The sequence below is a fragment of the Notothenia rossii genome (genome assembly GCF_949606895.1).
Source record: "Notothenia rossii genome assembly, chromosome: 9".
NCBI lineage: Eukaryota > Metazoa > Chordata > Actinopteri > Perciformes > Nototheniidae > Notothenia > Notothenia rossii.
The window spans coordinates 4,214,648-4,235,866 of NC_136907.1; the positions used below are offsets into that span (position 1 = coordinate 4,214,648).

At 41.9% G+C, this 21,219-nt stretch overlaps 1 protein-coding gene across 3 annotated transcripts; it reads left to right on the forward strand.

Moving 5' to 3' along the window:
• Positions 1–1,200: 1,200 nt before the first annotated feature.
• Positions 1,201–19,758, forward strand: LOC307020053 (protein NLRC3-like). Of its 3 annotated transcripts, none has more exons than XM_079651148.1 (11): positions 1,201–1,310; positions 1,699–1,833; positions 5,300–5,514; positions 5,702–7,496; positions 9,684–9,857; positions 10,256–10,429; positions 12,750–12,920; positions 15,229–15,396; positions 16,461–16,499; positions 16,665–16,692; positions 18,626–19,758. In XM_079651148.1, the coding sequence occupies exons 2-9, from the start codon at positions 1,709–1,711 to the stop codon at positions 16,477–16,479; spliced, it is 2,841 nt and encodes a 946-aa protein (XP_079507274.1). In that variant the 5' UTR covers positions 1,201–1,310; positions 1,699–1,708; the 3' UTR covers positions 16,480–16,499; positions 16,665–16,692; positions 18,626–19,758. The 3 variants fall into 3 exon arrangements, with proteins under 3 accessions (XP_079507274.1, XP_079507276.1, XP_079507275.1); XM_079651150.1 differs by having other exon boundaries at positions 5,705–7,496; XM_079651149.1 differs by lacking the exon at positions 16,665–16,692.
• The last annotated feature ends 1,461 nt before the right edge of the window (positions 19,759–21,219 follow it).

The following is a 21,219-nucleotide window of genomic DNA, read 5'->3' on the forward strand; positions in this document are numbered from 1 at the left end:
TTGTCTTTTTCATCCTGTATTTATTGTGCCCCCCTCAGAAAAGAACTGGCCCCCAGCCTGGCCCCCCCAGTCAAATTGGTCTAGAACCGCCACTGGATGAAAGGGGAGGGTGTTGGCTTATCAGGCGTCCGCAGCTCACAGCCAAAGTAGGCGTGGGAGCGAGCAAGAGAGATAAATGCAATTTATGTAAACAAATATTTCCAAGGCGCTCCTTTATAATTATTGGGATAAACAGGTTTGAAATCATTCCAATGCATTCTATAGGACAGTAAACCAAAAATATCGTTTAAAAAAATATGAATAAATAAATGTTAACTGGTAAAATAAGACATGAATGAACAACAAAAATAAAATAAGTTACATTTATTTGTTATTGGCTATGGTAGGTTATTGGTTATGTTCATATACTTATTTGATTATTAAAATGTAAACCGATCTTTTTCATATGGGTGTTTTAGAGTTGTACCGCCTAGATCTAGTCTCTATTAATTCTGCTCAAAGTGCACCAGATTGAAGCATTTTACTTTAAAATGTTCACCACTGCCCTAGAGGATGTGACGTCCACACCCCAATTCAAACATGTTCATACAATACTGAATACATTTGAAGCCTTTTTGATGTATGTGACCAACATGTCAATACGTTTCTGTTTTTGTAGTGTATTGGTCTTTTGTAGAGATTTTTCATTTATTCTTTATATATTCTATTGTGTATTCCTTGGATACTTTTATCTTTTCTACTGAACGATTGAAGTAAATGTGGGAAGAGTTTAACAACAGCCATTTACTTCAAAGATTTGTCTCAATGTTATTCTTATTTCTGTTAATCCTGGAAGAATGCCAGAAAAAAAGACATTCTCTTCAATAATAAAAAAAAACATGACATTAGTAATTGTGATAACAAATTAAATAAGTTGTTAGGTTAAGTCAGGGCCGTTTTTTGGCATAGGCGACATAGGCGGTCGCCTAGGGCGCCAGATCTCGGGGTGCGTTGCGCTGGTAGCTCTGGGAGGGGAAAAAATGTTTTGGACTGTTTGCGCTCATCCTAATTTTCGGCCTTGATGTAACAACATTCATAATTAAGTAAATGTAAAACCCTTTACACCCCGGTTATACTTTTCATTTGCCCTTTACAATGGGCGCTGTAAGTGATGAAAGTGGGGAAGTGTTGGCTTATCAGATGTCCGCAGCTCACAGCCAAAGTGGGTGTGGGAGCGAGCAAGGGAGATAAATGCAATTTATGTAAACAAATATTTCTGGTCAGACTGCCAGACGCCATTTTAGAGCTCGACGGAGCAGGAGGACAACAAGGTGAGTGTTAACACCAGGATCTGCTTTCTGACATATTCATTATTTACTCTGTTTTACTGGATGTCAGAAAATAACTTCTTGCTTAAAAATATGCGTCCTAGAGTCCAATGAGACTTCTGCAAGTCTTGTAAACTTTTATTACTTCCTGTTTTCTGATTAATCAGAGTTACATAACATGTGACGCAGTCAAAATGGAGAGCGGCCTGAAGTCTGACTGATTTCATGTATTTTAACCAAGTTTACTATTAAGTACTATTTTGTGTGTGTGTGTGTGTGTGTGTGTGTGTGCGTGTGTGTGTGTGTGTGTGTGTGTTGTGTGTGTGTGTGTGTGCGCGTGCGTGTGTGCGTGCGTGCGTGCGTCCGTCCGTCCGTCCGTCTGATCTCTCAGATTGGAGAAGATGAGCTATTTAAAAGATGAGGAAGAGGACACATCTTCAGTCTCCAGCTGTCTGTCTCTGAATAGTGACCGTTCTAAAAGCTTATCTATAACCTTCAGTAATGAACCTGGACCCTCAGACACAAAGTAAGAGTCTGTTTCTACTGTAAACTGACCTGAAGAGGATTAGGCCTACGTTTTTAGTACATTAAGAAAGTTGAACTCTTGTTCCTTGTCATCATCAGCAAAAGTCTCCTCTGATTTTGGTGCAGTTTCCCCACTTGAAAAGGACTTGAGGCATGTACTAACTTTGAACAGGATTCCACTGCAATGACACAGCTTTACTTTTCAGTCTTTTATTTCAGCAGTTTACTTAAAGGGTCATTCTACAGAAAAGGTGGAAGTGCTGTCACTTACTTTTGCAGACACCAAAATACATGACATTGACCTAATACTCACATTCATTATATATGTTGAATAAATAGAGATTGTCTTTGCAATGGTACTAAATACAAAATTAATAAAAAATGGTTTTATACGTAAATTGCAATTTATTTAAAATGCCAAGTTCAAGGAACTGCCTTGTCACTTTGATCATACATGGAAGTGTAGCCTATAGTTTTAATTTAAAATATTTTTTTTCAATAAATAAATCTAATTTATATTTACATAACATTACAAGCATTAAATATAACACTGAAATGGTAAAAAAAAAACGCAAATTATTATTAATAATATCAAATAAATGTCAGTCACCCACAATTACGTCATTGGTGTTACTGCTACACAAAACGCTTTTATTTTTGAAATAATGTAAAACCGCATAAAGCTTAGCAGACTCTTCACGCTAACGAAGGATCACTTCTAGGCAGGGTTGGGAGGGTTACTTTGTAAATGTAATCAGTCACTGAATACTGAATACATGCTCTGAAAGTAATCAGAATACAGTTACAGTTACGTGTCTTAAAAAAGTAACGTATTCAGATTACTTTTGGAATCCTTTCTTTTTCCATAACAGATGGGTATGTTTTGGTGAACAGGAGACACTTGTTTTACTGTTTTAATGGCTTATCAAGAGCACAAACACAACATCTTGGTTACATTCTGGACAGCTCCCTCTCGTCTGCACCCCACATAAAAAACATCACCCAGACTGCATTCTTTGTACTGTCTTAAAACCTTTCCTTGGAATATGTTATGAATTATAAGGTGTCCTTGGGTGCTTTGAAAGGCGCCCCTAAATAGAATGAATTATCATTATTATTATTATTATTATTATTATTATCTGAAACGATGTAATAACTTTAAAAACTTTTTGCAATCACTTGCCCCATGCATTCAGCAGCAGCAGGCCATTTATTTGATCCCGTTATGAAATGTCATCATTTCGACAATAAATAAATGCTACATAAACGTTATCTTGCACATTTTATCTAACCATCTCCGTTTCTAACTTTCAATATATTTTAAAAGAGAGCTCTCTCTCATCTGCGTGCGGGGGCGGGGCCTGACAGACACGCTGCATCTCTCTCTGGCTCAGACATGCTGCAGCGCTGTGCAGTGTGCACACAGTTCTGCCGGTAATGAATATTACATTTTGTGAGGAAACTTTTCCACCAATAATTCCAATAAGTATTCCAAAAATATATTCACTTCAGGTTTACGACAGTGACTCTAATCAGATTACTTGTTTTTCAAATGTAACGCCAGCTGAATACAGTTAGCCTACTTGATTTTTTTTTTCTGATTACGTAACGCCGTTACATGTATTCCGTTACAACCCAGCCCTGCTTCTAGGCTACTGTCCCGCAGCGCCTGCCTCTCTGTCGGACTCTGTCGCATTGGGGCAACTGCTGTGGTGCGGAGCGCATTAACCAGACTCTTCACAACGAAGAATCACTTCTTCTTCAAGGCAGGGAAGGTTTCGCAGTACGCAGTCTACTGTCCCGCAGCTGCTGCCTCTCTGTTGGACTCCGGTACTGCACCTTACTCACGAGACGTTGTAAAAAAAAAAATGGGTGGGGGCCGAACGCAGTAACCACTCCGCCAACGCCACATTCACCCCCGTAGTGCGGGCCGGATGAGAATGTCTGGCGGGCCGGATGTGGCCGCCAGTTAGTGGTCACTGCTTTACAGTATGAGGGAGGGTAGACAAACAAGGACAGGCAAACAATTAAGTATAGTAAATAAAATAAACAAAAAAAGGCAGTCAAGAGGAAGTTGATGAGGAGGGGGGGGGGGGGGGGCTTATGGGTAGACAGAGTTGAAAAGATGTGTTTTGAGGCGGGACTGAAAGACTGTGAGGGACTCAGAGTCACGGAGATCTTGGGGGAGGGAATTCCAGAGCCTAGGAGCTGCCACTGAGAAGGCTCTGTCCCCAATGAGTGTGGATGTGGGAATGGATAGGAGTCCGGCTGCGCTGGATCTGAAGGACCGTGGGGGTTGATAAGGACTGAGAAGGTTTGTGAGATAAGGGGGGGCCAGATGGTGGAGTGCTTTGTAGGTGAGGACCAGAATTGTGTAGTTGATGCGATGGGAGACAGGAAGCCAGTGGAGGTCTTTGAGGACTGGGGTGATGTGATGCCATGATTTGGTATGCGTCAGGAGACGTGCAGCTGCATTTTGAACCCGTTGTAGTCTGTTGAGTGCTGATGCCGTAAAGAAGTGAGTTGCAGTAGTCAAGGCGGGAGGAAATGAAGGCATGCATGTCTTTCGGCTGCGGGGGCGGGTGAGAGAGGGTAGGATTTTTGCAATATTGCGGAGGTGGAAAAATGAGGTTTTGACTGTTTGGCGGATGTGAGGTTCGAGGGAGAGGGTGGGGTCAAAGATTAGGCCAAGGTTGCGTGCCTGATTGGAGGGGGAAACAATGTTGCCATCAATGGTGAGTGTTATGTTAGTGACTTTGCTGAGGGTGGATTTGGAGCCGATTAGGAGGAGTTCTGTTTTGTTGCTGTTCAGTTTGAGGAGGTTATGTTGCATCCAAGTTTTAATAGCTATCAGACAGGAATCGATGTGGGTAAGGGGTGGGTTATGGAGGGATTTGGTGCTGAGGTAGATCTGAGTGTCATCAGCATAGCAGTGGAAGTCCAGGTTGAAGTGGCGGAGTATCTGACCAAGGGGCAGGATGTAAATGATGAAGAGGAGGGGGCCAAGTACTGATCCTTGAGGAACGCCTTGGGAGACTGAGGCTATAGCAGAGGAGTGGTTGTGGAGGGAGATGAAGTGGAATCGTCCAGTGAGGTAGGACTGGAGCCATCTGAGTGCAATACCTTCAATACCAATGTCCCTGAGTCGGGTGAGCAGGATGTTGTGGGTCACGGTATTGAAGGCTGCACTCAGGTCGAGGAGGATGAGAATATTGAGGGAACCAGTGTCAGCAGAGGTGAGGAGGTCATTGAGGACTTTGAAGAGTGCAGTAGATGCAGTGAACTTGTGCTCCTCTGGGGGATGTGATGAATCGTATGTGTGGTGAATTGTAAGCTATCTACCTGATCACAAAGGTATATTGTATAGAACTTTTTTTAAATATCAAACTAGAATTTTCCCCCTTGTTGTACCTTTGGTGAGAATCAGCTCCCCTAAAGTGCTATAAAGGATGTGTTCATCTCCACAGAGGGAAGGAGGAGCAGCTGTCCAGCTGTGCTCTGTGTCAGGACGTCCTGAAGGATCCAGTCTCTACCAGCTGTGGACATTGGTTCTGCAGACAGTGCATCACCTCATACTGGGAGCAGCGCCCTCCATCAGGAGACCCCTCCTGTCCCCAGTGTGGAAAAATATCCAGAACCAGAGCTGGACTGCAGACAGCCAGTCAGACCAGCTCTGTACGAGGTGAGAGGCCGAACTCATGCAGCGCCTTATTCCTCTTCCTGGTTCATTTGTGTTTGATGAGGTACTCTGTTGTAGAGCAGAGACATTAAGCTGTTTGCAAAACATTTCAACTCTGTCTGTTTTTATGAGTTTATTGTTAGATTCTCAAAAGCATTTCCTAATTCTCTCCTGTTTCCTTCTCTTCCAGCAGAACGTGGTCTGCAGGAGGTTCTAGATGAACATAGGCTCAGTCTGGGGAGGAGATGTGAACGTGTGACTGAAGGAACTGATCAAAGTGAAACCCTCCTCAACAGCATCTTCACTGAGCTCTACATCACACAAGGCCAGAGTGAAGAGGTTAATACCCAACATGAGGTGTGGCAGCTGGAGACAGCTTCCAAGAAGAAGCCCCTCCATGACACTCCAATCAAGTGCCAGGACATCTTTAAAGCCTTACCTGACCAGCAGACTCTCATCAGAGCGGTCCTGACCAACGGAGTCGCTGGAGTTGGAAAAACCTTCTCAGTGCAGAAGTTCACTCTGGACTGGGCCGAGGGTTTGGGAAACCAAGATGTCAGTCTGGTGATCCCGCTCTCCTTCAGGGAGCTGAACCTGATCAAAGGTGAGCAGTACAGTCTTCTCAGGCTGCTCCATGTTTTCCATCCAACCTTACAGAAGGTCACAGCAGAGCAGCTGGCTGTCTGCAAAGTGCTGCTCATCTTTGACGGCCTGGATGAAAGCAGACTTTCTCTGGACTTCAGAAACAATGAGGTTGTGTCTGATGTCTCTCAGCAGTCCTCAGTCAACGTGCTGCTGACAAACCTCATCAGGGGGAAGCTGCTTCCCTCGGCTCTCGTTTGGCTAACTTCCAGACCTGCAGCGGCCAATCAGATCCCTCCTGAGTGTGTGGACAGGGTGACAGAAGTACGAGGCTTCACTGACGCCCAGAAGGAGGAGTACTTCAGGAGGAGATTCAGAGAGAAGAAGAAGGCCAGCAGAATCATCTCTCACATCAAGAGCTCCAGGAGCCTCCACATCATGTGTCTGATCCCAGTCTTCTGCTGGATCACTGCTGCAGTTCTGGACCACATGTTGACTACAGACCAGAGGGGAGAGCTGCCCCAGACCCTCACTGACATGTACTCACACTTCCTGCTGGTCCAGACCAAGAGGAAGAAGCAGAAGTATGAAGAGGGACATGAGACGAGTCCACAGCAGCTGACGGAGGCTGACAGGGAGGTTCTTCTGAAGCTGGGGAGGCTGGCGTTTGAACATCTGGAGAAAGGAGACATCATGTTCTACCAAGAAGACCTGCAGCGCTGTGGTCTGTATGTCACCTTGGTGCACTCAGGAGTTTGTAGACAGATCTTCAAAAGAGAGAGTGTGATCTTCCAGAAAACAGTCTACTGCTTTGTTCATCTGAGCATTCAGGAGTTCCTGGCTGCAGTCTACATGTTCCACTGTTACACCAACAGAGACACAGCGGCACTGAAGGAGTTCCTGAAGAGTGATCAGGCGTACCCACCCCTGGATGTCTTCCTAAAGGGAGTCATGGAGAAATCCCTAAGTAGTCAAAATGGCCACCTGGACCTGTTTGTTCGCTTTCTCCACGGCCTCTCTCTGAAGTCCAACCAGAGACTGGTAGGAGGCCTGCTGGGTCTCACAGACAACAGACCAGAAATCCTCCAGAGACTCTTCAAAAGCCAGCAGAGAGCCATCAGCAACCTGAAGGAGATGAGAACAACAATATCTCCTGACAGGAGCATCAACATCTTCCACTGTCTGACAGAGATGAAGGACCTCTCAGTACATCGGGAGATCCTAGAGTTCCTGAAGTCAGAGAACAGATCAAAGAGACTCTCTGAGATCCACTGCTCTGCTCTGGCCTACATGCTGCAGATGTCAAAGGAGGTTCTGGATGAGTTGGACCTGAAGAAGTACAAAACATCAGATGAGGGAAAACGGAGACTGATTCCAGCTGTGAGGAACTGCAGGAAGGCCAAGTAAGTCCAGCTGTGATTAACTTTATAAACTAATGTGGATTAGAAGTTTAATATTCAAATAAACACTATAAAATGTCTGCTTTTAACCTGTTAAGCCCGAGAGACCCCGGTACCGGGCCCCTCCTGCAACATCTTGCAGGAAACAGTGTCTGAGGGCATGTTCATTTATATCCATATAACGGGAAGAAACTCATCTAACTGATCATTTAAAAAAATTAATAAAAAAAAAACCCACAATGCTAACGCGCTCAGCGCTAGCATGAATTAGCAACAAGCGAAAAATGCTAACAGATGACTGCACCGAAATTCACTCACAAAACCTTATTATTTATCTTTGCTGCACATCCAACACATCGTTTCACATCGTGAGGTGACACAGAATCGAGGGGTGCCCTCATTATCAATTATACGAACTCGCGGAGATAATAACAAGAACAGACATCAAAACATATGGAGCTAGGTAGCTAAAAACGCTAACATGGCTCACCTGTGTGGTAGTCTGGTCAAAAGTGGTCTTGAATGGCATTAAAACGATAAAAACGCTGCTGAAGTTAATCCATAGGTTAATCCAATGTGTCTGTGTCCCTTTGAAATGATTTCTGATAATCCATAAGCAATAAACCTGCTTTTCGGTTTCCAGATGTCAGAGCTAGAGCTAGAGCCCTATAGCAGGGGTGCCCAATACGTCGATCGCAAGGGTAGTGTGGGTAGATCGCATGGCATTGAAAAAAAACTAAGGAAAAAACAAATAAAAAAAACTTTTTATTTTTATTTTAATAAATTGGGCAGGGGCGGCCCTGTAGGTAGATCACTTGGGCGTGGTCATTTTAAAAGTAGCTCCCAAGCTGAAAAAGTGTGGGCACCCCTGCTCTATAGCTTCACTCTCATGCAAAACTGCGTGTGCGAAGCCCCCACTTTTTTGTTTTACCATGTGTGTGAGTGGGGAGATCCCCCTTCGATTCTATTGGCTCTAACGGTCAGAAAGAGATGTCAATCACCAAAATCAACCAATGGGTTCCAGAGAAACGGTAAAACCCCCATTTCCACCCAAATCACCTCAGAGGTGGAGTTTTTTTTGCTAAATCTCTCTAAAAAGGTCAAATGTCACTTGTTTTGCATTAATCTTGATACAGGGTACTTATTATATGTTGTACTTTGGATTCCTAAAGCTTTTAGTCTACCTTACCATCATCCAAGGGTAGTTTTCACTATAAGTAAAAAAGAATCGTTAGACGGACACTATAATTTACAGTTTTTTACTATGTTCAATCTGAATTTTCTTTAAAATAAAAAACATCTATATTGATTCGGACTTTTCTAAATCCAACCCACAGGTTTATCATTACTTTGAGAAAAAAGATTATTAATGTAACCCTTTTAGAAGGGAAGATATGGTCATTTGTTCTGGGAATTTCCTTTTCGAGCCTGAGACCTGAAAAACAGGCTCAGGGCTAAACTGGTTAAAGACTGAGAGCAGAATAAACCAACACTGTTCTTCTATTTATTTATAATAATAAGTCAACTGAACCGTTTTTCTCTTCATATTGAGTGATGGATGCGACATGTCAAACACATGAAGGACTTTAGAGGTTTCTAAGCATGTGATCACACCACACAGCAGGACTTACAGTTATGACAGAAAGATGTTATTATTACTTTCTAGAAGTTTCTTCATAATTAAACACACATGTTTTATCACAATGTGTTGGAGTTTAAAATAAGATCTATATAATTTCCCATCAATAACAGAGTTATGTCTTAATGCTGATATACTGATAACATCTGATGTTATTCAGTTTAAAATATTTAAACCTTTTTGGTTTGTTAATTGTGTTTGTGTGCGCAATACATTTTCAGATGCTCAGAGAAGCCTAAACATCCATCATTCACCGCTAAATATTAATTAACATTTAAATTTGTACATCTCTAATATTGTCAAGTGATTTATTTAATTTCTGTTTCTTTTGGTAACAGTCAGTGACAGCAGGAGCACAGCCATGTGATCAGATCACACTGACAACACATTACACTCTATTATCATACATTATGATATATCATATTAAATGGACTGACAGCAAATCTCAATTAGAACATATGTCAAATATGTTTTCATCAAATGCTTCAAGTTAAAATAATGTTTCCTCTTGTTTTTTAACACATGCTGTAATACTGTATGTGTTATTATAGACTTTCTGGCTGTGAACTCTCAGAGACTCACTGTGAAGTCGTGGCCTCAGCTCTGAAGTCTGACCCCTCCCATCTGAGAGATCTGGACCTGGGTTACAACACTCTGAAGGATTCAGGAGTGGAGCTGCTGAGTTCTGGACTAAAGAGTCCAAACTGCAGACTGGAGGCTCTCAGGTCAGTTGACTGACTGCAGTTCATCTGTTTGTGTTTATGATTTTCTGAATTTGAACAAATACATTTTAATTGTTATTTCTTCTATTTTTGCTAATGACTGAATATTCATCAGAGTAACAGAGAGAAGGTGAATGTGTGAGGGAGAGAGTTTGAGCTTCCACAGACTCACCCTGTGCTCCAGGAGTCAGTGGAGATGCTGTCAGTACTGATGAGCTGTGAGGGAGATGAAGGAGTTGTTAAACATCTGATCAAAGTTAAAGATCCAGATTATCAGTGGATTGTTTCTAAATCATCTCTGACATTAAAACCCTGTTTAACTCTGATCAGATTATTAAACCTGGAGTTATTTCTAACAGGAGCATTGTTTTCTAAAGTTACATCATGTTTTCTTTATTCAGACTGTGCGGCTGCAGTTTGTCAGAGATCAGCTGTTCTGCTCTGGCCTCAGCTCTGAAGTCCAACCCCTCCCATCTGAGAGTTCTGGACCTGAGTGTCAACGCTCTGCAGGATTCAGGAGTGGAGCTGCTGAGGGATCTTCTGGAGAGTCCAGACTGCAGACTGGAGACTCTCAGGTCAGTTCACTGACTCTCTGTTACTGCTGGAGATCTCACATGTTTCATTAGTTCATTAGGCCTGAGCACGAAGTGTGCAAGGACCTATTGTTCTGCCTAGAATTCTTATTCTTATTCGTCATAGTCTGGGGATTCGATCTGTTTTTGATGGGCTTACGACGCTATTCATGTAGCGACATTTGGCAACGCCGCCAGGACGGGTGAAACATTTTACATTCTGGAGTCGATGGGTGCAACATTTCCAACATGCTCGCTAGCGCCACCTGTGAAAATTCAGTTTTCTAAAAATGTACATAGTCGCAGCATGAGTCTGATGGACCTGACATTTTGCACACTTATCCGGGTAGAGCTGCGCAACATATTATCCTCTCGTATCCCTAAGCTCCGCCTACTTTTTTAAAATTGTAATTTGCATAATGTGAAAAACAGTGAAATATTAACACACATTTACATTTTTGTTTTTCAACACCAAACTTAGTGTACAGCATCATTGGAGGGTCAGACACATTACCGTAGAAAATGAGCCCGACGTGTGGAAAAATGTGTCCGACATCAATCAAAACGTATTAGCAGCAAGGTGTGGCTTAGACATAAATGCTCCTAATTCATCCAGAATTTATCCAAATATCACAGATTTCGGTGGATAGGTTTAGTCTGTCTTGGGGAATAGGCACAAAAAAGCATGTTCATTTTGGACAATAGGGGGCGCCAGAAACACAACAAATGTATACCTCAAGAACGGATGGACGAAATAAATATATTTTGTCATAGATATACTGGCAGGATGAGTTTAAAATGAGATTTAAAGTTTGGTGAATGTGGGCGCACACACACACACACACACACACACACACACACACACACACACACACACATACACACATACACATACACACTCACACACTGCTGGCAATGATGTTGAGTGTTAGTCCAGCAGCTCCCTCTGCTGGCGGCACATGCAATTACAACAGAAACATATACACTCCATAACACACACATACAGCTCAGCATATAATATATATCAGGCTACAGCCCATGTATATGTTATGATGTGAGGCACTATTTGGTTTCATATCCAGAGGAGATGCGTTTATTGAGTAAACAAACTGTAAAGGGCAGAAAGTCTGCTCAACCCACTGCACCACACGCCACGGTTAAGGCTCCTCTAGACAGCCTCCGCGATAATCGATCCTCGACGAGCCTTTACAGAAATGTGTTTTCCTTCGAGGCGGCGCGCCCACATCCATTTCCGGATTACCCTATGGGTACAGACACACAGCGGCGTGCGTTGAAAGCTTCACCATTCACTTTGAATGGGGTGACGCCACTTTTTGCCGAACTGCATTGTGGGAAGCGAAGCGGCGTGGCTCGCTGCAAAAGTTGAGCAATGTTCAACTTTTGACGCCTCGGCAGAAGCATCAGCCAATCGAATCAAATGCCAGTACAAGCTCTAGCCAATCAAACCGCTGCTTGTGTGTCAGGGGCGGGAGATTCATGTGATTGGTTGTTGGTCGAGTTTCAGACACGCCCGCCGGCAAGCTTCAACGCACGCCGCTGTGTGGAAGGGCCGTTACGGAGATATCTACATTTAAATACGGTGATTTCCAAAGAAAAAGTTGACATTAAAGTATTAGCAAGAGGCACAAGGTTAGTGTTCACTGATATAAAAATGTGTCCTGATTCGTTTATACTGTTTTATAACTTTACGGTTCACTTGTTTAATGGTTTGCTAAAATGATGCTAATATGGATGAAGCTTAACTGTAGTTGTTGTGTTGTGTCTTTGTGTAGCTCTTACGTTGGTTTTTGGAGTTTTCAATACATTCAAAATCCTCAGTCAAGTGTACGACCATCTTTCGGAGGGATGTGCTACACTTGGTGTTCCGGTTTCCTGTTGTTAGCATTCCAGCTTCACAGTAGCATGCAGCTAGTACGTTGTTGTGTGTGTAGTTAAATGGAAAATAAAGTTCGGAGTTCCATATTAAACACACCGCCTCCCATTCATCGGCTCTACACCGCGCACATTTCTTTATTTAATTAAATCACAGCCTTTCTGCAAGTTATGTAATCGCACAAGTTGGTATCGCGATTTCGATTAGATTAATCGTGCAGCCCTCGTTCCCAATCATTTAGATGTGTTTTCACAGATAATAAACAGAAGGCTGATATAAAGATGATCCTCAATAACAGAATGACGGTCACTGTTATTCAGGGAAAGATCATTGATTAGGACGCAGTGATGATGAGCTGCACATTTCAGACCTGAACATCTGACTGGATTATAAACTGATTTTGATCCTCATCATGTTTTCTTTATTCAGTCTGAGGTACTGCAGTTTGTCAGAGATCAGCTGTTCTGCTCTGATCTCAGCTCTGAAGTCCAACATCCATCTTAAAGATCTGAACCTGAGTGTCAACGCTCTGCAGGATTCAGGAGTGGAGCTGCTGAGAGATCTTCTGGAGAGTCCAGACTGCAGACTGGAGACTCTCAGGTCAGTTCACTGACTCTCTGTTACTGCTGGAGGTCTCACATGTTTCATTAGTTATTCAACTTATTCTTCTACATATATATAACATCCATACGTTTGTAAATGTTGCTTTGTTCACATTTGTATTTCTCTAAATGTAGTCTATAGTCATAACAGTTGATTGTTTCCTAAAGAAACTATTATTCTTCCACTGCTAGTTATTAAAGTAAATGTATGTTTTCTTTAAAAAAGGGTCTGAATAAAGAAGGTCCTCTGAACTAATATTAGTTTTACATAAAGTTTACTTTCTGACATAGAAATGTTTATGTTCCCAATAGGGCTTCACGATTTGGTGAAAAAGTCATATTGAGATTATTGTGGACAATATTGTGATTTGTGATTGAATGAACAAAGTGTAATATGTACTTGGTCAGGGAAAGGAAAGAGCACAGACAAATGATCATTTTGAAATCTGTATTTCTCAAAGAATCGGCTACTGTTTGAAAATAACTTAGAATTTGACAAAATAAAAATAAATTCCAAAAATATATCTTCTTTGAAAATAAAGGTTTTCTCTGCATACTTTCTGCACTACTATCCAGTAAATATAAGAACACATGAACATGTTCATTAAATAAGACATCTGGATGCCCAAACAAATGAGGCTGTAACAGAGAAAAGAGCAAGTAACACAATGGGGTATATTTAGTGTAGCCTCTACAACTGGAACAACATATATGTTAAATAAAAGTGATACCCAAAGTATCTCCATATTAAAGATGGAGCATTATTTTTGGCCACCAATGAACCTGAAAAGGATATTGCATTGTTTTTGTTACTTTCATTGCGATTGTATACATTTCTTAAGTGCAACTTAACTCAACTTCCTGTTTTATTTAGACATGCTTTTCTTTAGAAGGCGACTTTGCGCTATAGAGAGGCGAAGTCCCTCCCTTTCCGGTGGAAAAGGTAGTCAATGGAGAGAGAAAGATTATCTTTCGATCCCGTTTGAATTGTGCCACGAATTACACATATGATGTTTGTCAATTTAAAAGATAATTGTACAAGTCAAATAAATAAAAATGTGTCGTAAAACTGTGAAGTAACACTTTTTTTGTGTGAACCGCTCAATGAACTACATCTCCCATCTTGCAACACACACCAAGATGGCCGTCACGTTGGCACATTTCACTTCTTTCTTTCAGAACGAGGCGGAAAGTATTAAAAGAGGTGAAAATCACTCCAAGTCTGGGCATGTTGAGAGCTGTACATACACACAAGGGGAGTTAGTCGGTTCATTAGAGCCAGCATGCAGGACCGGGATTCTGGGATTTGTAGTCTTTCTAGTTGCGTATTTTTCATAGTCTTATATTTCAACAGTTTTAAGAAAAACTGTGACTTTTTTGACATGGAAATTATTATTTAAGATGAACAAACACCATATGTTTCTCTCCATTGATTTCAATGCATACTTTTTCCGAAATAAGGTCCCATGAGTCCCACCGGAAGGGGAGGGACTTTGCCTCTCTTTTAGCAGGAAGCTACTGTTCCCAAAGAAAAAAACTTGACGAAGATGAAGTAAAGACATTAACGGTGATATCTACATTTAAATACGGCGATATCAAAAGAAAAAGTTGACATTAAAGTATTAGTAAGATGCACAAGGTTAGTGTTCACTGATATAAAAATGTGTCCTGATTCGTTTATACTGTTTTATAACTTTACGGTTCACTTGTTTAGTGGTTTGCTAAAGTGATGCTAATATGGATGAAGCTTAACTGTATTTGTTGTTTTGTGTCTTTGTGTAGCTCTTAAATTAGTTTTTGGAGTTTTCAATACATTCGAAATCCTCAGTCAAGTGTACGACCATCTTTCGGAGGGATGTGCTACACTTGGTGTTCCGCTTTCCTGTTGTTAGCATTCCAGCTTCACAGTAGCATGCAGCTAGTACGTTGTTGTGTGTGTAGTTAAATGGAAAATAACTAAATGGAGTTCCATATTAAACACACGGCCTCCCATTCATCGGCTCTACACCACGCACATTTATTTATTTAATTAAATCGCAGCCTATTGCGGTTATGTAATCGCACAAGTTGATATCGCGATTTCCATTTTGATTCGAGCCCTAGTTCCCAATCATTTATATGTGTTTACACAGATAATAAACAGAAGGCTGATATAAAGATGATCCTCAATAACAGAATGAGGGTCACTGTTATTCAGGGAAAGATCATTGATTAGGACGCAGTGATGATGAGCTGCACATTTCAGACCTGAACATCTGATTGGATTATAAACTGATTTTTATCCTCATCATGTTTTCTTAATTCAGACTGAGGTGCTGCAGTTTGTCAGAGATCAGCTGTTCTGCTCTGATCTCAGTTCTGAAGTCCAAAAACCATCTGAGAGATCTGGACCTGAGAGGCAACGATCTGCGCGATTCAGGAGTGGAGCTGCTGAGAGATCTTCGGAAGAGAGGCTGCAGACTGGAGACCCTCAGGTCAGTACGGGGTCTCTGCTGGTTCAGCAGTATTGTATGAAACACAGGGAGGTGTTTCTCTCACTGGGGAATCAGATCAGTGATGTTACCCACTGACTGCAGGCTCTCTCATTCTTCCATCAACTAGAGAAGGCCAGCTGGAAATGCAAAGCCACACTTATATATATTATTATTTATTTTTAGCCACTTTCATTTTATTTTGTATATATTGATTGAAGTATTTTTTTATTTAGGTCTTAATGTGTGCACATGTAAAAATGTGTCTTTGATTCTGTGTATATATATATAAATATTTGCACACATATTTTTATATACATTTGTTTTTATATTCTGGATTGTGGGAAACGGTATTTCGATCTCTCTGTCTGTACACACAAACTGAAAGATTGACAATAAAGTTGACTTTGACTTGACATTTAGTTAGTAATCTACTCTCTAACAGACAAATGGGATTTTACATAAGAGTGGAAAAGGTAGTCTGTTTTTTATGGGATGTTTTTAGTTTCTAGAGTAACGACTGTTACTTCCTGTAATGCAGCTTAGAGCAGTCAGTCGTAGTGTTTGCAGAGAAGATATGATGGGATGTCAGTGTTTCCCCATACCATTGTCTAGGGTGGGCGCTGCGCCCCGCCAACGGAGCCCCGCGCCCCCCCTAGAATTCAAGATGTTAAAAAAAATATATTATTTCTTTTTTTTAATACATTTTTTGTATATATATATAGCACCAAATTGCAACTAATCTATATCTACTGTCACTTTTCACATTGAACATGTGCTCTTTTATTACAAAAACTAAAAGCTTTCATTTTAAGCTGTGAGTTTAGTGTTTCTGACCCTAAGAAACACTGATGCATTAAACAATAACCATAATCCACAGCTCCTCTCTCTGCTCCAGAAGATTTAAAAAAATCTCTGAGACAGCGACCCCCCCGAAGCAGTAAACCTCGGGGGAACACTGGATGTGAAGCATGAGATTAGTAAGGACTCTAAAGCTGACTGACTCAAAGAACAAACACTTATTTTAAACTGGATCTATAACTGTTGGATTGTGTTCATCCCTACAGGATCAGATATGGTGATTAGAGCCACGATCCAGAAGTCCTGTGAGTACTGAATATCCTCCATTCATCAAGATTTTAAACTCTTTAATGGAGCATGACCTCAGAGGAAAACAACACTCTTGTTTTTTTCTCATCATCATTCTGGCTGTTTCTCTTCTCATGTTTTATTATCATCATTATTCTCTCTCTTTCACCTTCTCCTCTCAGGTGACAGGAAGTGAAGACAGTCAGAAAGGTTAGAGGTCGTACCGTGTGAAGTTTATTTATTGAGGTTTAACCTTTAAACTACTCTACACTCCAACAAAATATATTCTAGTTTTTAGAAAAGTTTTATATAAGTCATGTGACCGTGCTGTAGTTCATTTATAGCCCAGCATTAGCTTAGCGGTGGTGACGTGAAGTCATGTGACCGTGCTGTAGTTCCTTTATAGCCCAACATTAGCCTCCTTTAGCTTAGCGGTGGTGACGTGAAGTCATGTGACCGTGCTGTAGTTCCTTTATAGCCCAACATTAGCCTCCTTTAGCTTAGCGGTGGTGACGTGAAGTCATGTGACCGTGCTGTAGTTCCTTTATAGCCCAACATTAGCCACCTTTAGCTTAGCGGTGGTAACGTGAAGTCATGTGACCGTGCTGTAGTTCCTTTATAGCCCAACATTAGCCGCCTTTAGCTTAGCGGTGGTGACGTGAAGTCATGTGACCGTGCTGTAGTTCCTTTATAGCCCAACATTAGCCGCCTTTAGCTTAGAGGTGGTGACGTGAAGTCATGTGACCGTGCTGTAGTTCCTTTATAGCCCAACATGAGCCGCCTTTAGCTTAGCGGTGGTGACGTGAAGTCATGTGACCGTGCTGTAGTTCCTTTATAGCCCAACATTAGCCTCCTTTAGCTTAGCGGTGGTGACGTGAAGTCATGTGACCGTGCTGTAGTTCCTTTATAGCCCAACATGAGCCGCCTTTAGCTTAGAGGTGGTGACGTGAAGTCATGTGACCGTGCTGTAGTTCCTTTATAGCCCAACATTAGCCGCCTTTAGCTTAGCGGTGGTAACGTGAAGTCATGTGACCGTGCTGTAGTTCCTTTATAGCCCAACATTAGCCGCCTTTAGCTTAGCGGTGGGGACGTGAAGTCATGTGACCGTGCTGTAGTTCCTTTATAGCCCAACATTAGCCTCCTTTAGCTTAGCGGTGGTGACGTGAAGTCATGTGACCGTGCTGTAGTTCCTTTGTAGCCCAACATTAGCCGCCTTTAGCTTAGAGGTGGTGACGTGAAGTAATGTGATCGTGCTGTAGTTCCTTTATAGCCCAACATTAGCCTCCTTTAGCTTAGCGGTGGTGACTTGAAGTCATGTGACCGTGCTGTAGTTCCTTTATAGCCCAACATTAGCCTCCTTTAGCTTAGCGGTGGTGACGAGAAGTCATGTGACCTTGCTGTAGTTCCTTTATAGCCCAACATTAGCCTCCTTTAGCTTAGCGGTGGTGACTTGAAGTCATGTGACCTTGCTGTAGTTCCTTTATAGCCCAACATTAGCCGCCTTTAGCTTAGCGGTGGTGACTTGAAGTCATGTGACCGTGCTGTAGTTCCTTTATAGCCCAACATTAGCCTCCTTTAGCTTAGCGGTGGTGACGAGAAGTCATGTGACCTTGCTGTAGTTCCTTTATAGCACAACATTAGCCACCTTTAGCTTAGCTGTAGTGACGTGAAGTCATGTGATCGTGCTGTAGTTCCTGTATAGACTAACGTTAGCTTTTTACTTCAACAATCATGGTCTGAAAATAGCACCTTGAAAGAAGCATCTGATATCTCTTATTACCATTATATATATTGTTATTTGAACATGTAGGTCAATTCAGGGCTGCGACTGGTTTAAAGTTGAATCTGATTTTGGTTAAATTTGAAGAGTATGCCGAACAAAACAAGATTCATCAATAAGGCTTGCTGTGTGAGCGTAGCTTCAGTTTCAATAACACTTTATACCTAATATTTAATGCATGCCTCCTATTTAATATGTTGCTATTTTGCCTTTGGCTTTCCTGCATTCATCTGTCCACCATGAAACTGCTTTTTTAAATTAATGTTCCCTTTGCTTCTGGGTATTGATAGATTTGCAGCTTTGATTATAACTTCTATAAATGTGTTATCCTTTAATAATAATAAATTATATTTTTGTGAATAGACTCCAGCGTGTCCAGAACGCAGCCGCCAGACTCCTCACCCACACCAAATCATGGCATCCCATCACCCCGGTCCTCAAAGAACTCCACTGGCTCCCCGTTTCACACCACATCCATTATAAACTCCTGGTCCTCACTTACAAAGCCCTCCACCATCTGCCCCCCCCCCCTCCCCCCTACCTCACTGACCTCCTCATCCTCTACCAACCACCCCGGTCCCTCAGATCCACCTCAGCCGGTTTGCTTTCCATCCCCAAGGCCAAACTCCGGAGCTTCGGGGACAGAGCCTTCTCTGTGGCAGCCCCGAAGCTCTGGAACTCCCTCCCCCAAGACCTCCGTGAGTCTGAGTCCCTCACCCTGTTCCAGTCCCGCCTCAAAACCCACCTCTTCAACTCTGTATATCCATAAGCCCCCCCCCCCCCCACCCTCTCAACCAACTTCCTCCTGACTGCTTTTCTGCTTTGTTTTGTTTCTTTTTTTGTTTTGTTTTAGTTTTGTTTGTCTACCCTCCCTCCAAAATGTAAATCGTGTTTGGGTTCAAGAAAAGCGCTATAGAAATATAATTATTATTATTTACTTCATGTTTTGTTTATTATTATTTATTAGCTGCATATGTAACGGAGTTAAAAATGTGTATAAATAATTATTAGTTTATAAATTAGGATTTTCAATAGGTTGTGAATTTTATCTTTATCAGATCGTTCCTTTAATATTTGTGAGTGATGTTTCCAGTGGGAGCACTTTCCCCTTGCACATCGTTTTCTACTTCCTGTATGTCATTTCCGCTTTCCCTTCACACTGAAGGAGCACTGCGGAGGGTGAGTTGTGCTAGGAATTGTGTAGCAGTTTATTACAATTTAGTGTGGTAAACCGGCTATTTAAGTTGATGAAAGTGATGTATGTTATTAAGTTTCACTTTCGGTACATTATTAACCCATTTTTGTTTAGTTTCCACCGTAAGAAATAGCATTTTGGGTGATATTTATGGTGGGTTTTTGGCGCGAAATAGACGCGATCTGCGCCATTTTGTTTGTTTAAGTGGCACTTTCTGATTTTTCTTGTCTTTTGTAAAGATGTGCAACGTAGTAGGACTTTTTGTGATTGTTCTCAGAATAAATGCCAGAAAACACTCAGATTCCGTTACACATAAACTTACATTATTGTCCTATTCATGCCATGGTTTAGTATCCGGAGAAAGTGATTGTTACGTCTGTGTTATATAACAGTAGGCTTGTTTGAGACAAGCGAGACCTGCTCAGACCTGCGCAATTTCGATCAACGTCTTGCTCGTGCGTTGCATGATGGTTACTCATTTTGTCCGACTTGCTCTGGAGGCTCGCTCACATGAGACGTTGAAATCTCGCGGGACAAAGACGCCCGCAGCCTTGAGAGCGAGGCGCGGCGAGGCGCCGCAGTTCCTCTCCACGGGCTGCGGAGGCGAAATGCTTGATGGGAAACGACTCGCTGGTATCTCGAGCTGAGCGCTCATTGGTGGTTTGTACCCCGTGCTGCTGATGAAACTCTCCAATTGGCTCGGCAAAAGTTTGTTCTTGTTTTGTGTCAGTTTTACGTCGCCACTTCCAGTCACATTTTTCATCATTGTTCCACAATGTTTATCATCATGAAATTAATATCTATATATGTTATACTATACTTGCACTGCTTACCGTTTTCATACTTTATATATCTTAGCATATTCATACACACTGTTCATACTGCTCACAGGCTGCTGTGTATATCTAGTGTATTCATACCCCTCACTGTTTATTCATCATTCAATTCGTTCTATATTTTATCCTGTAGATTGTGTACATTACTTTTCACTTTACTGCTTGTTGCACTCCTGGTTAGAAGCTAAAATGCATTTCGTTGTCTCAGTACCTGTAATCTGTGCAATAACAATAAAGTTGAATCTAATCTTGAGCAGGAACAAATGTATTTACTTCGTACATATCTGACATTAACGATTAAACACATGTGTGCATTCTTTATAAATGCAAACCGAATCAAGCCGACTCCGGAGGTGGCGGTGTGCACCTTAAAGTGGTTTGCAATCCGCCAAAAAACCGAGAGAAGAAGAAGAAGAAGAAGAAGAAGAAGAAGAAGAAGAAGAAGAAGAAGAAGCCGACTCGGAGCTGTCCGACTTCAGGCGAGCTTTTTGAGACCTCCCCCGGCTGCGATCGGCTATTCTCGTCTACTTTCGAGGCGAGCCGCAACGCGTCTCAAACAAGCCTAATGTTAGATTACATCCATAGTGGCGAAGTCCCTCCCCTTCCGGGGGAGATCCATCAGTTCATGAGCGTGCTCCCCCGCCCCCTGTCAACACTCGCGACACATGAGTGGCCAGCCTAAACAACAATAAGCGCTGCTTGGCAACCGTGTGTGGCGGCAAAGTACATAGACATTTTGACAGGAGAGATATAGTTTTGCCGGTATTCAACATATTTGACCAGTCATAGCCCGCTAATTATTTACACTCTAAGAAGAGTCCTACACCACAGACATGGCGTCAAAAAGGAGTAATGTGTGGAAATATTTCGACCAGGTTAGTGAGTGCGGTGTAGAGGTCAAACTATGCCAAATTAAACTTATATAT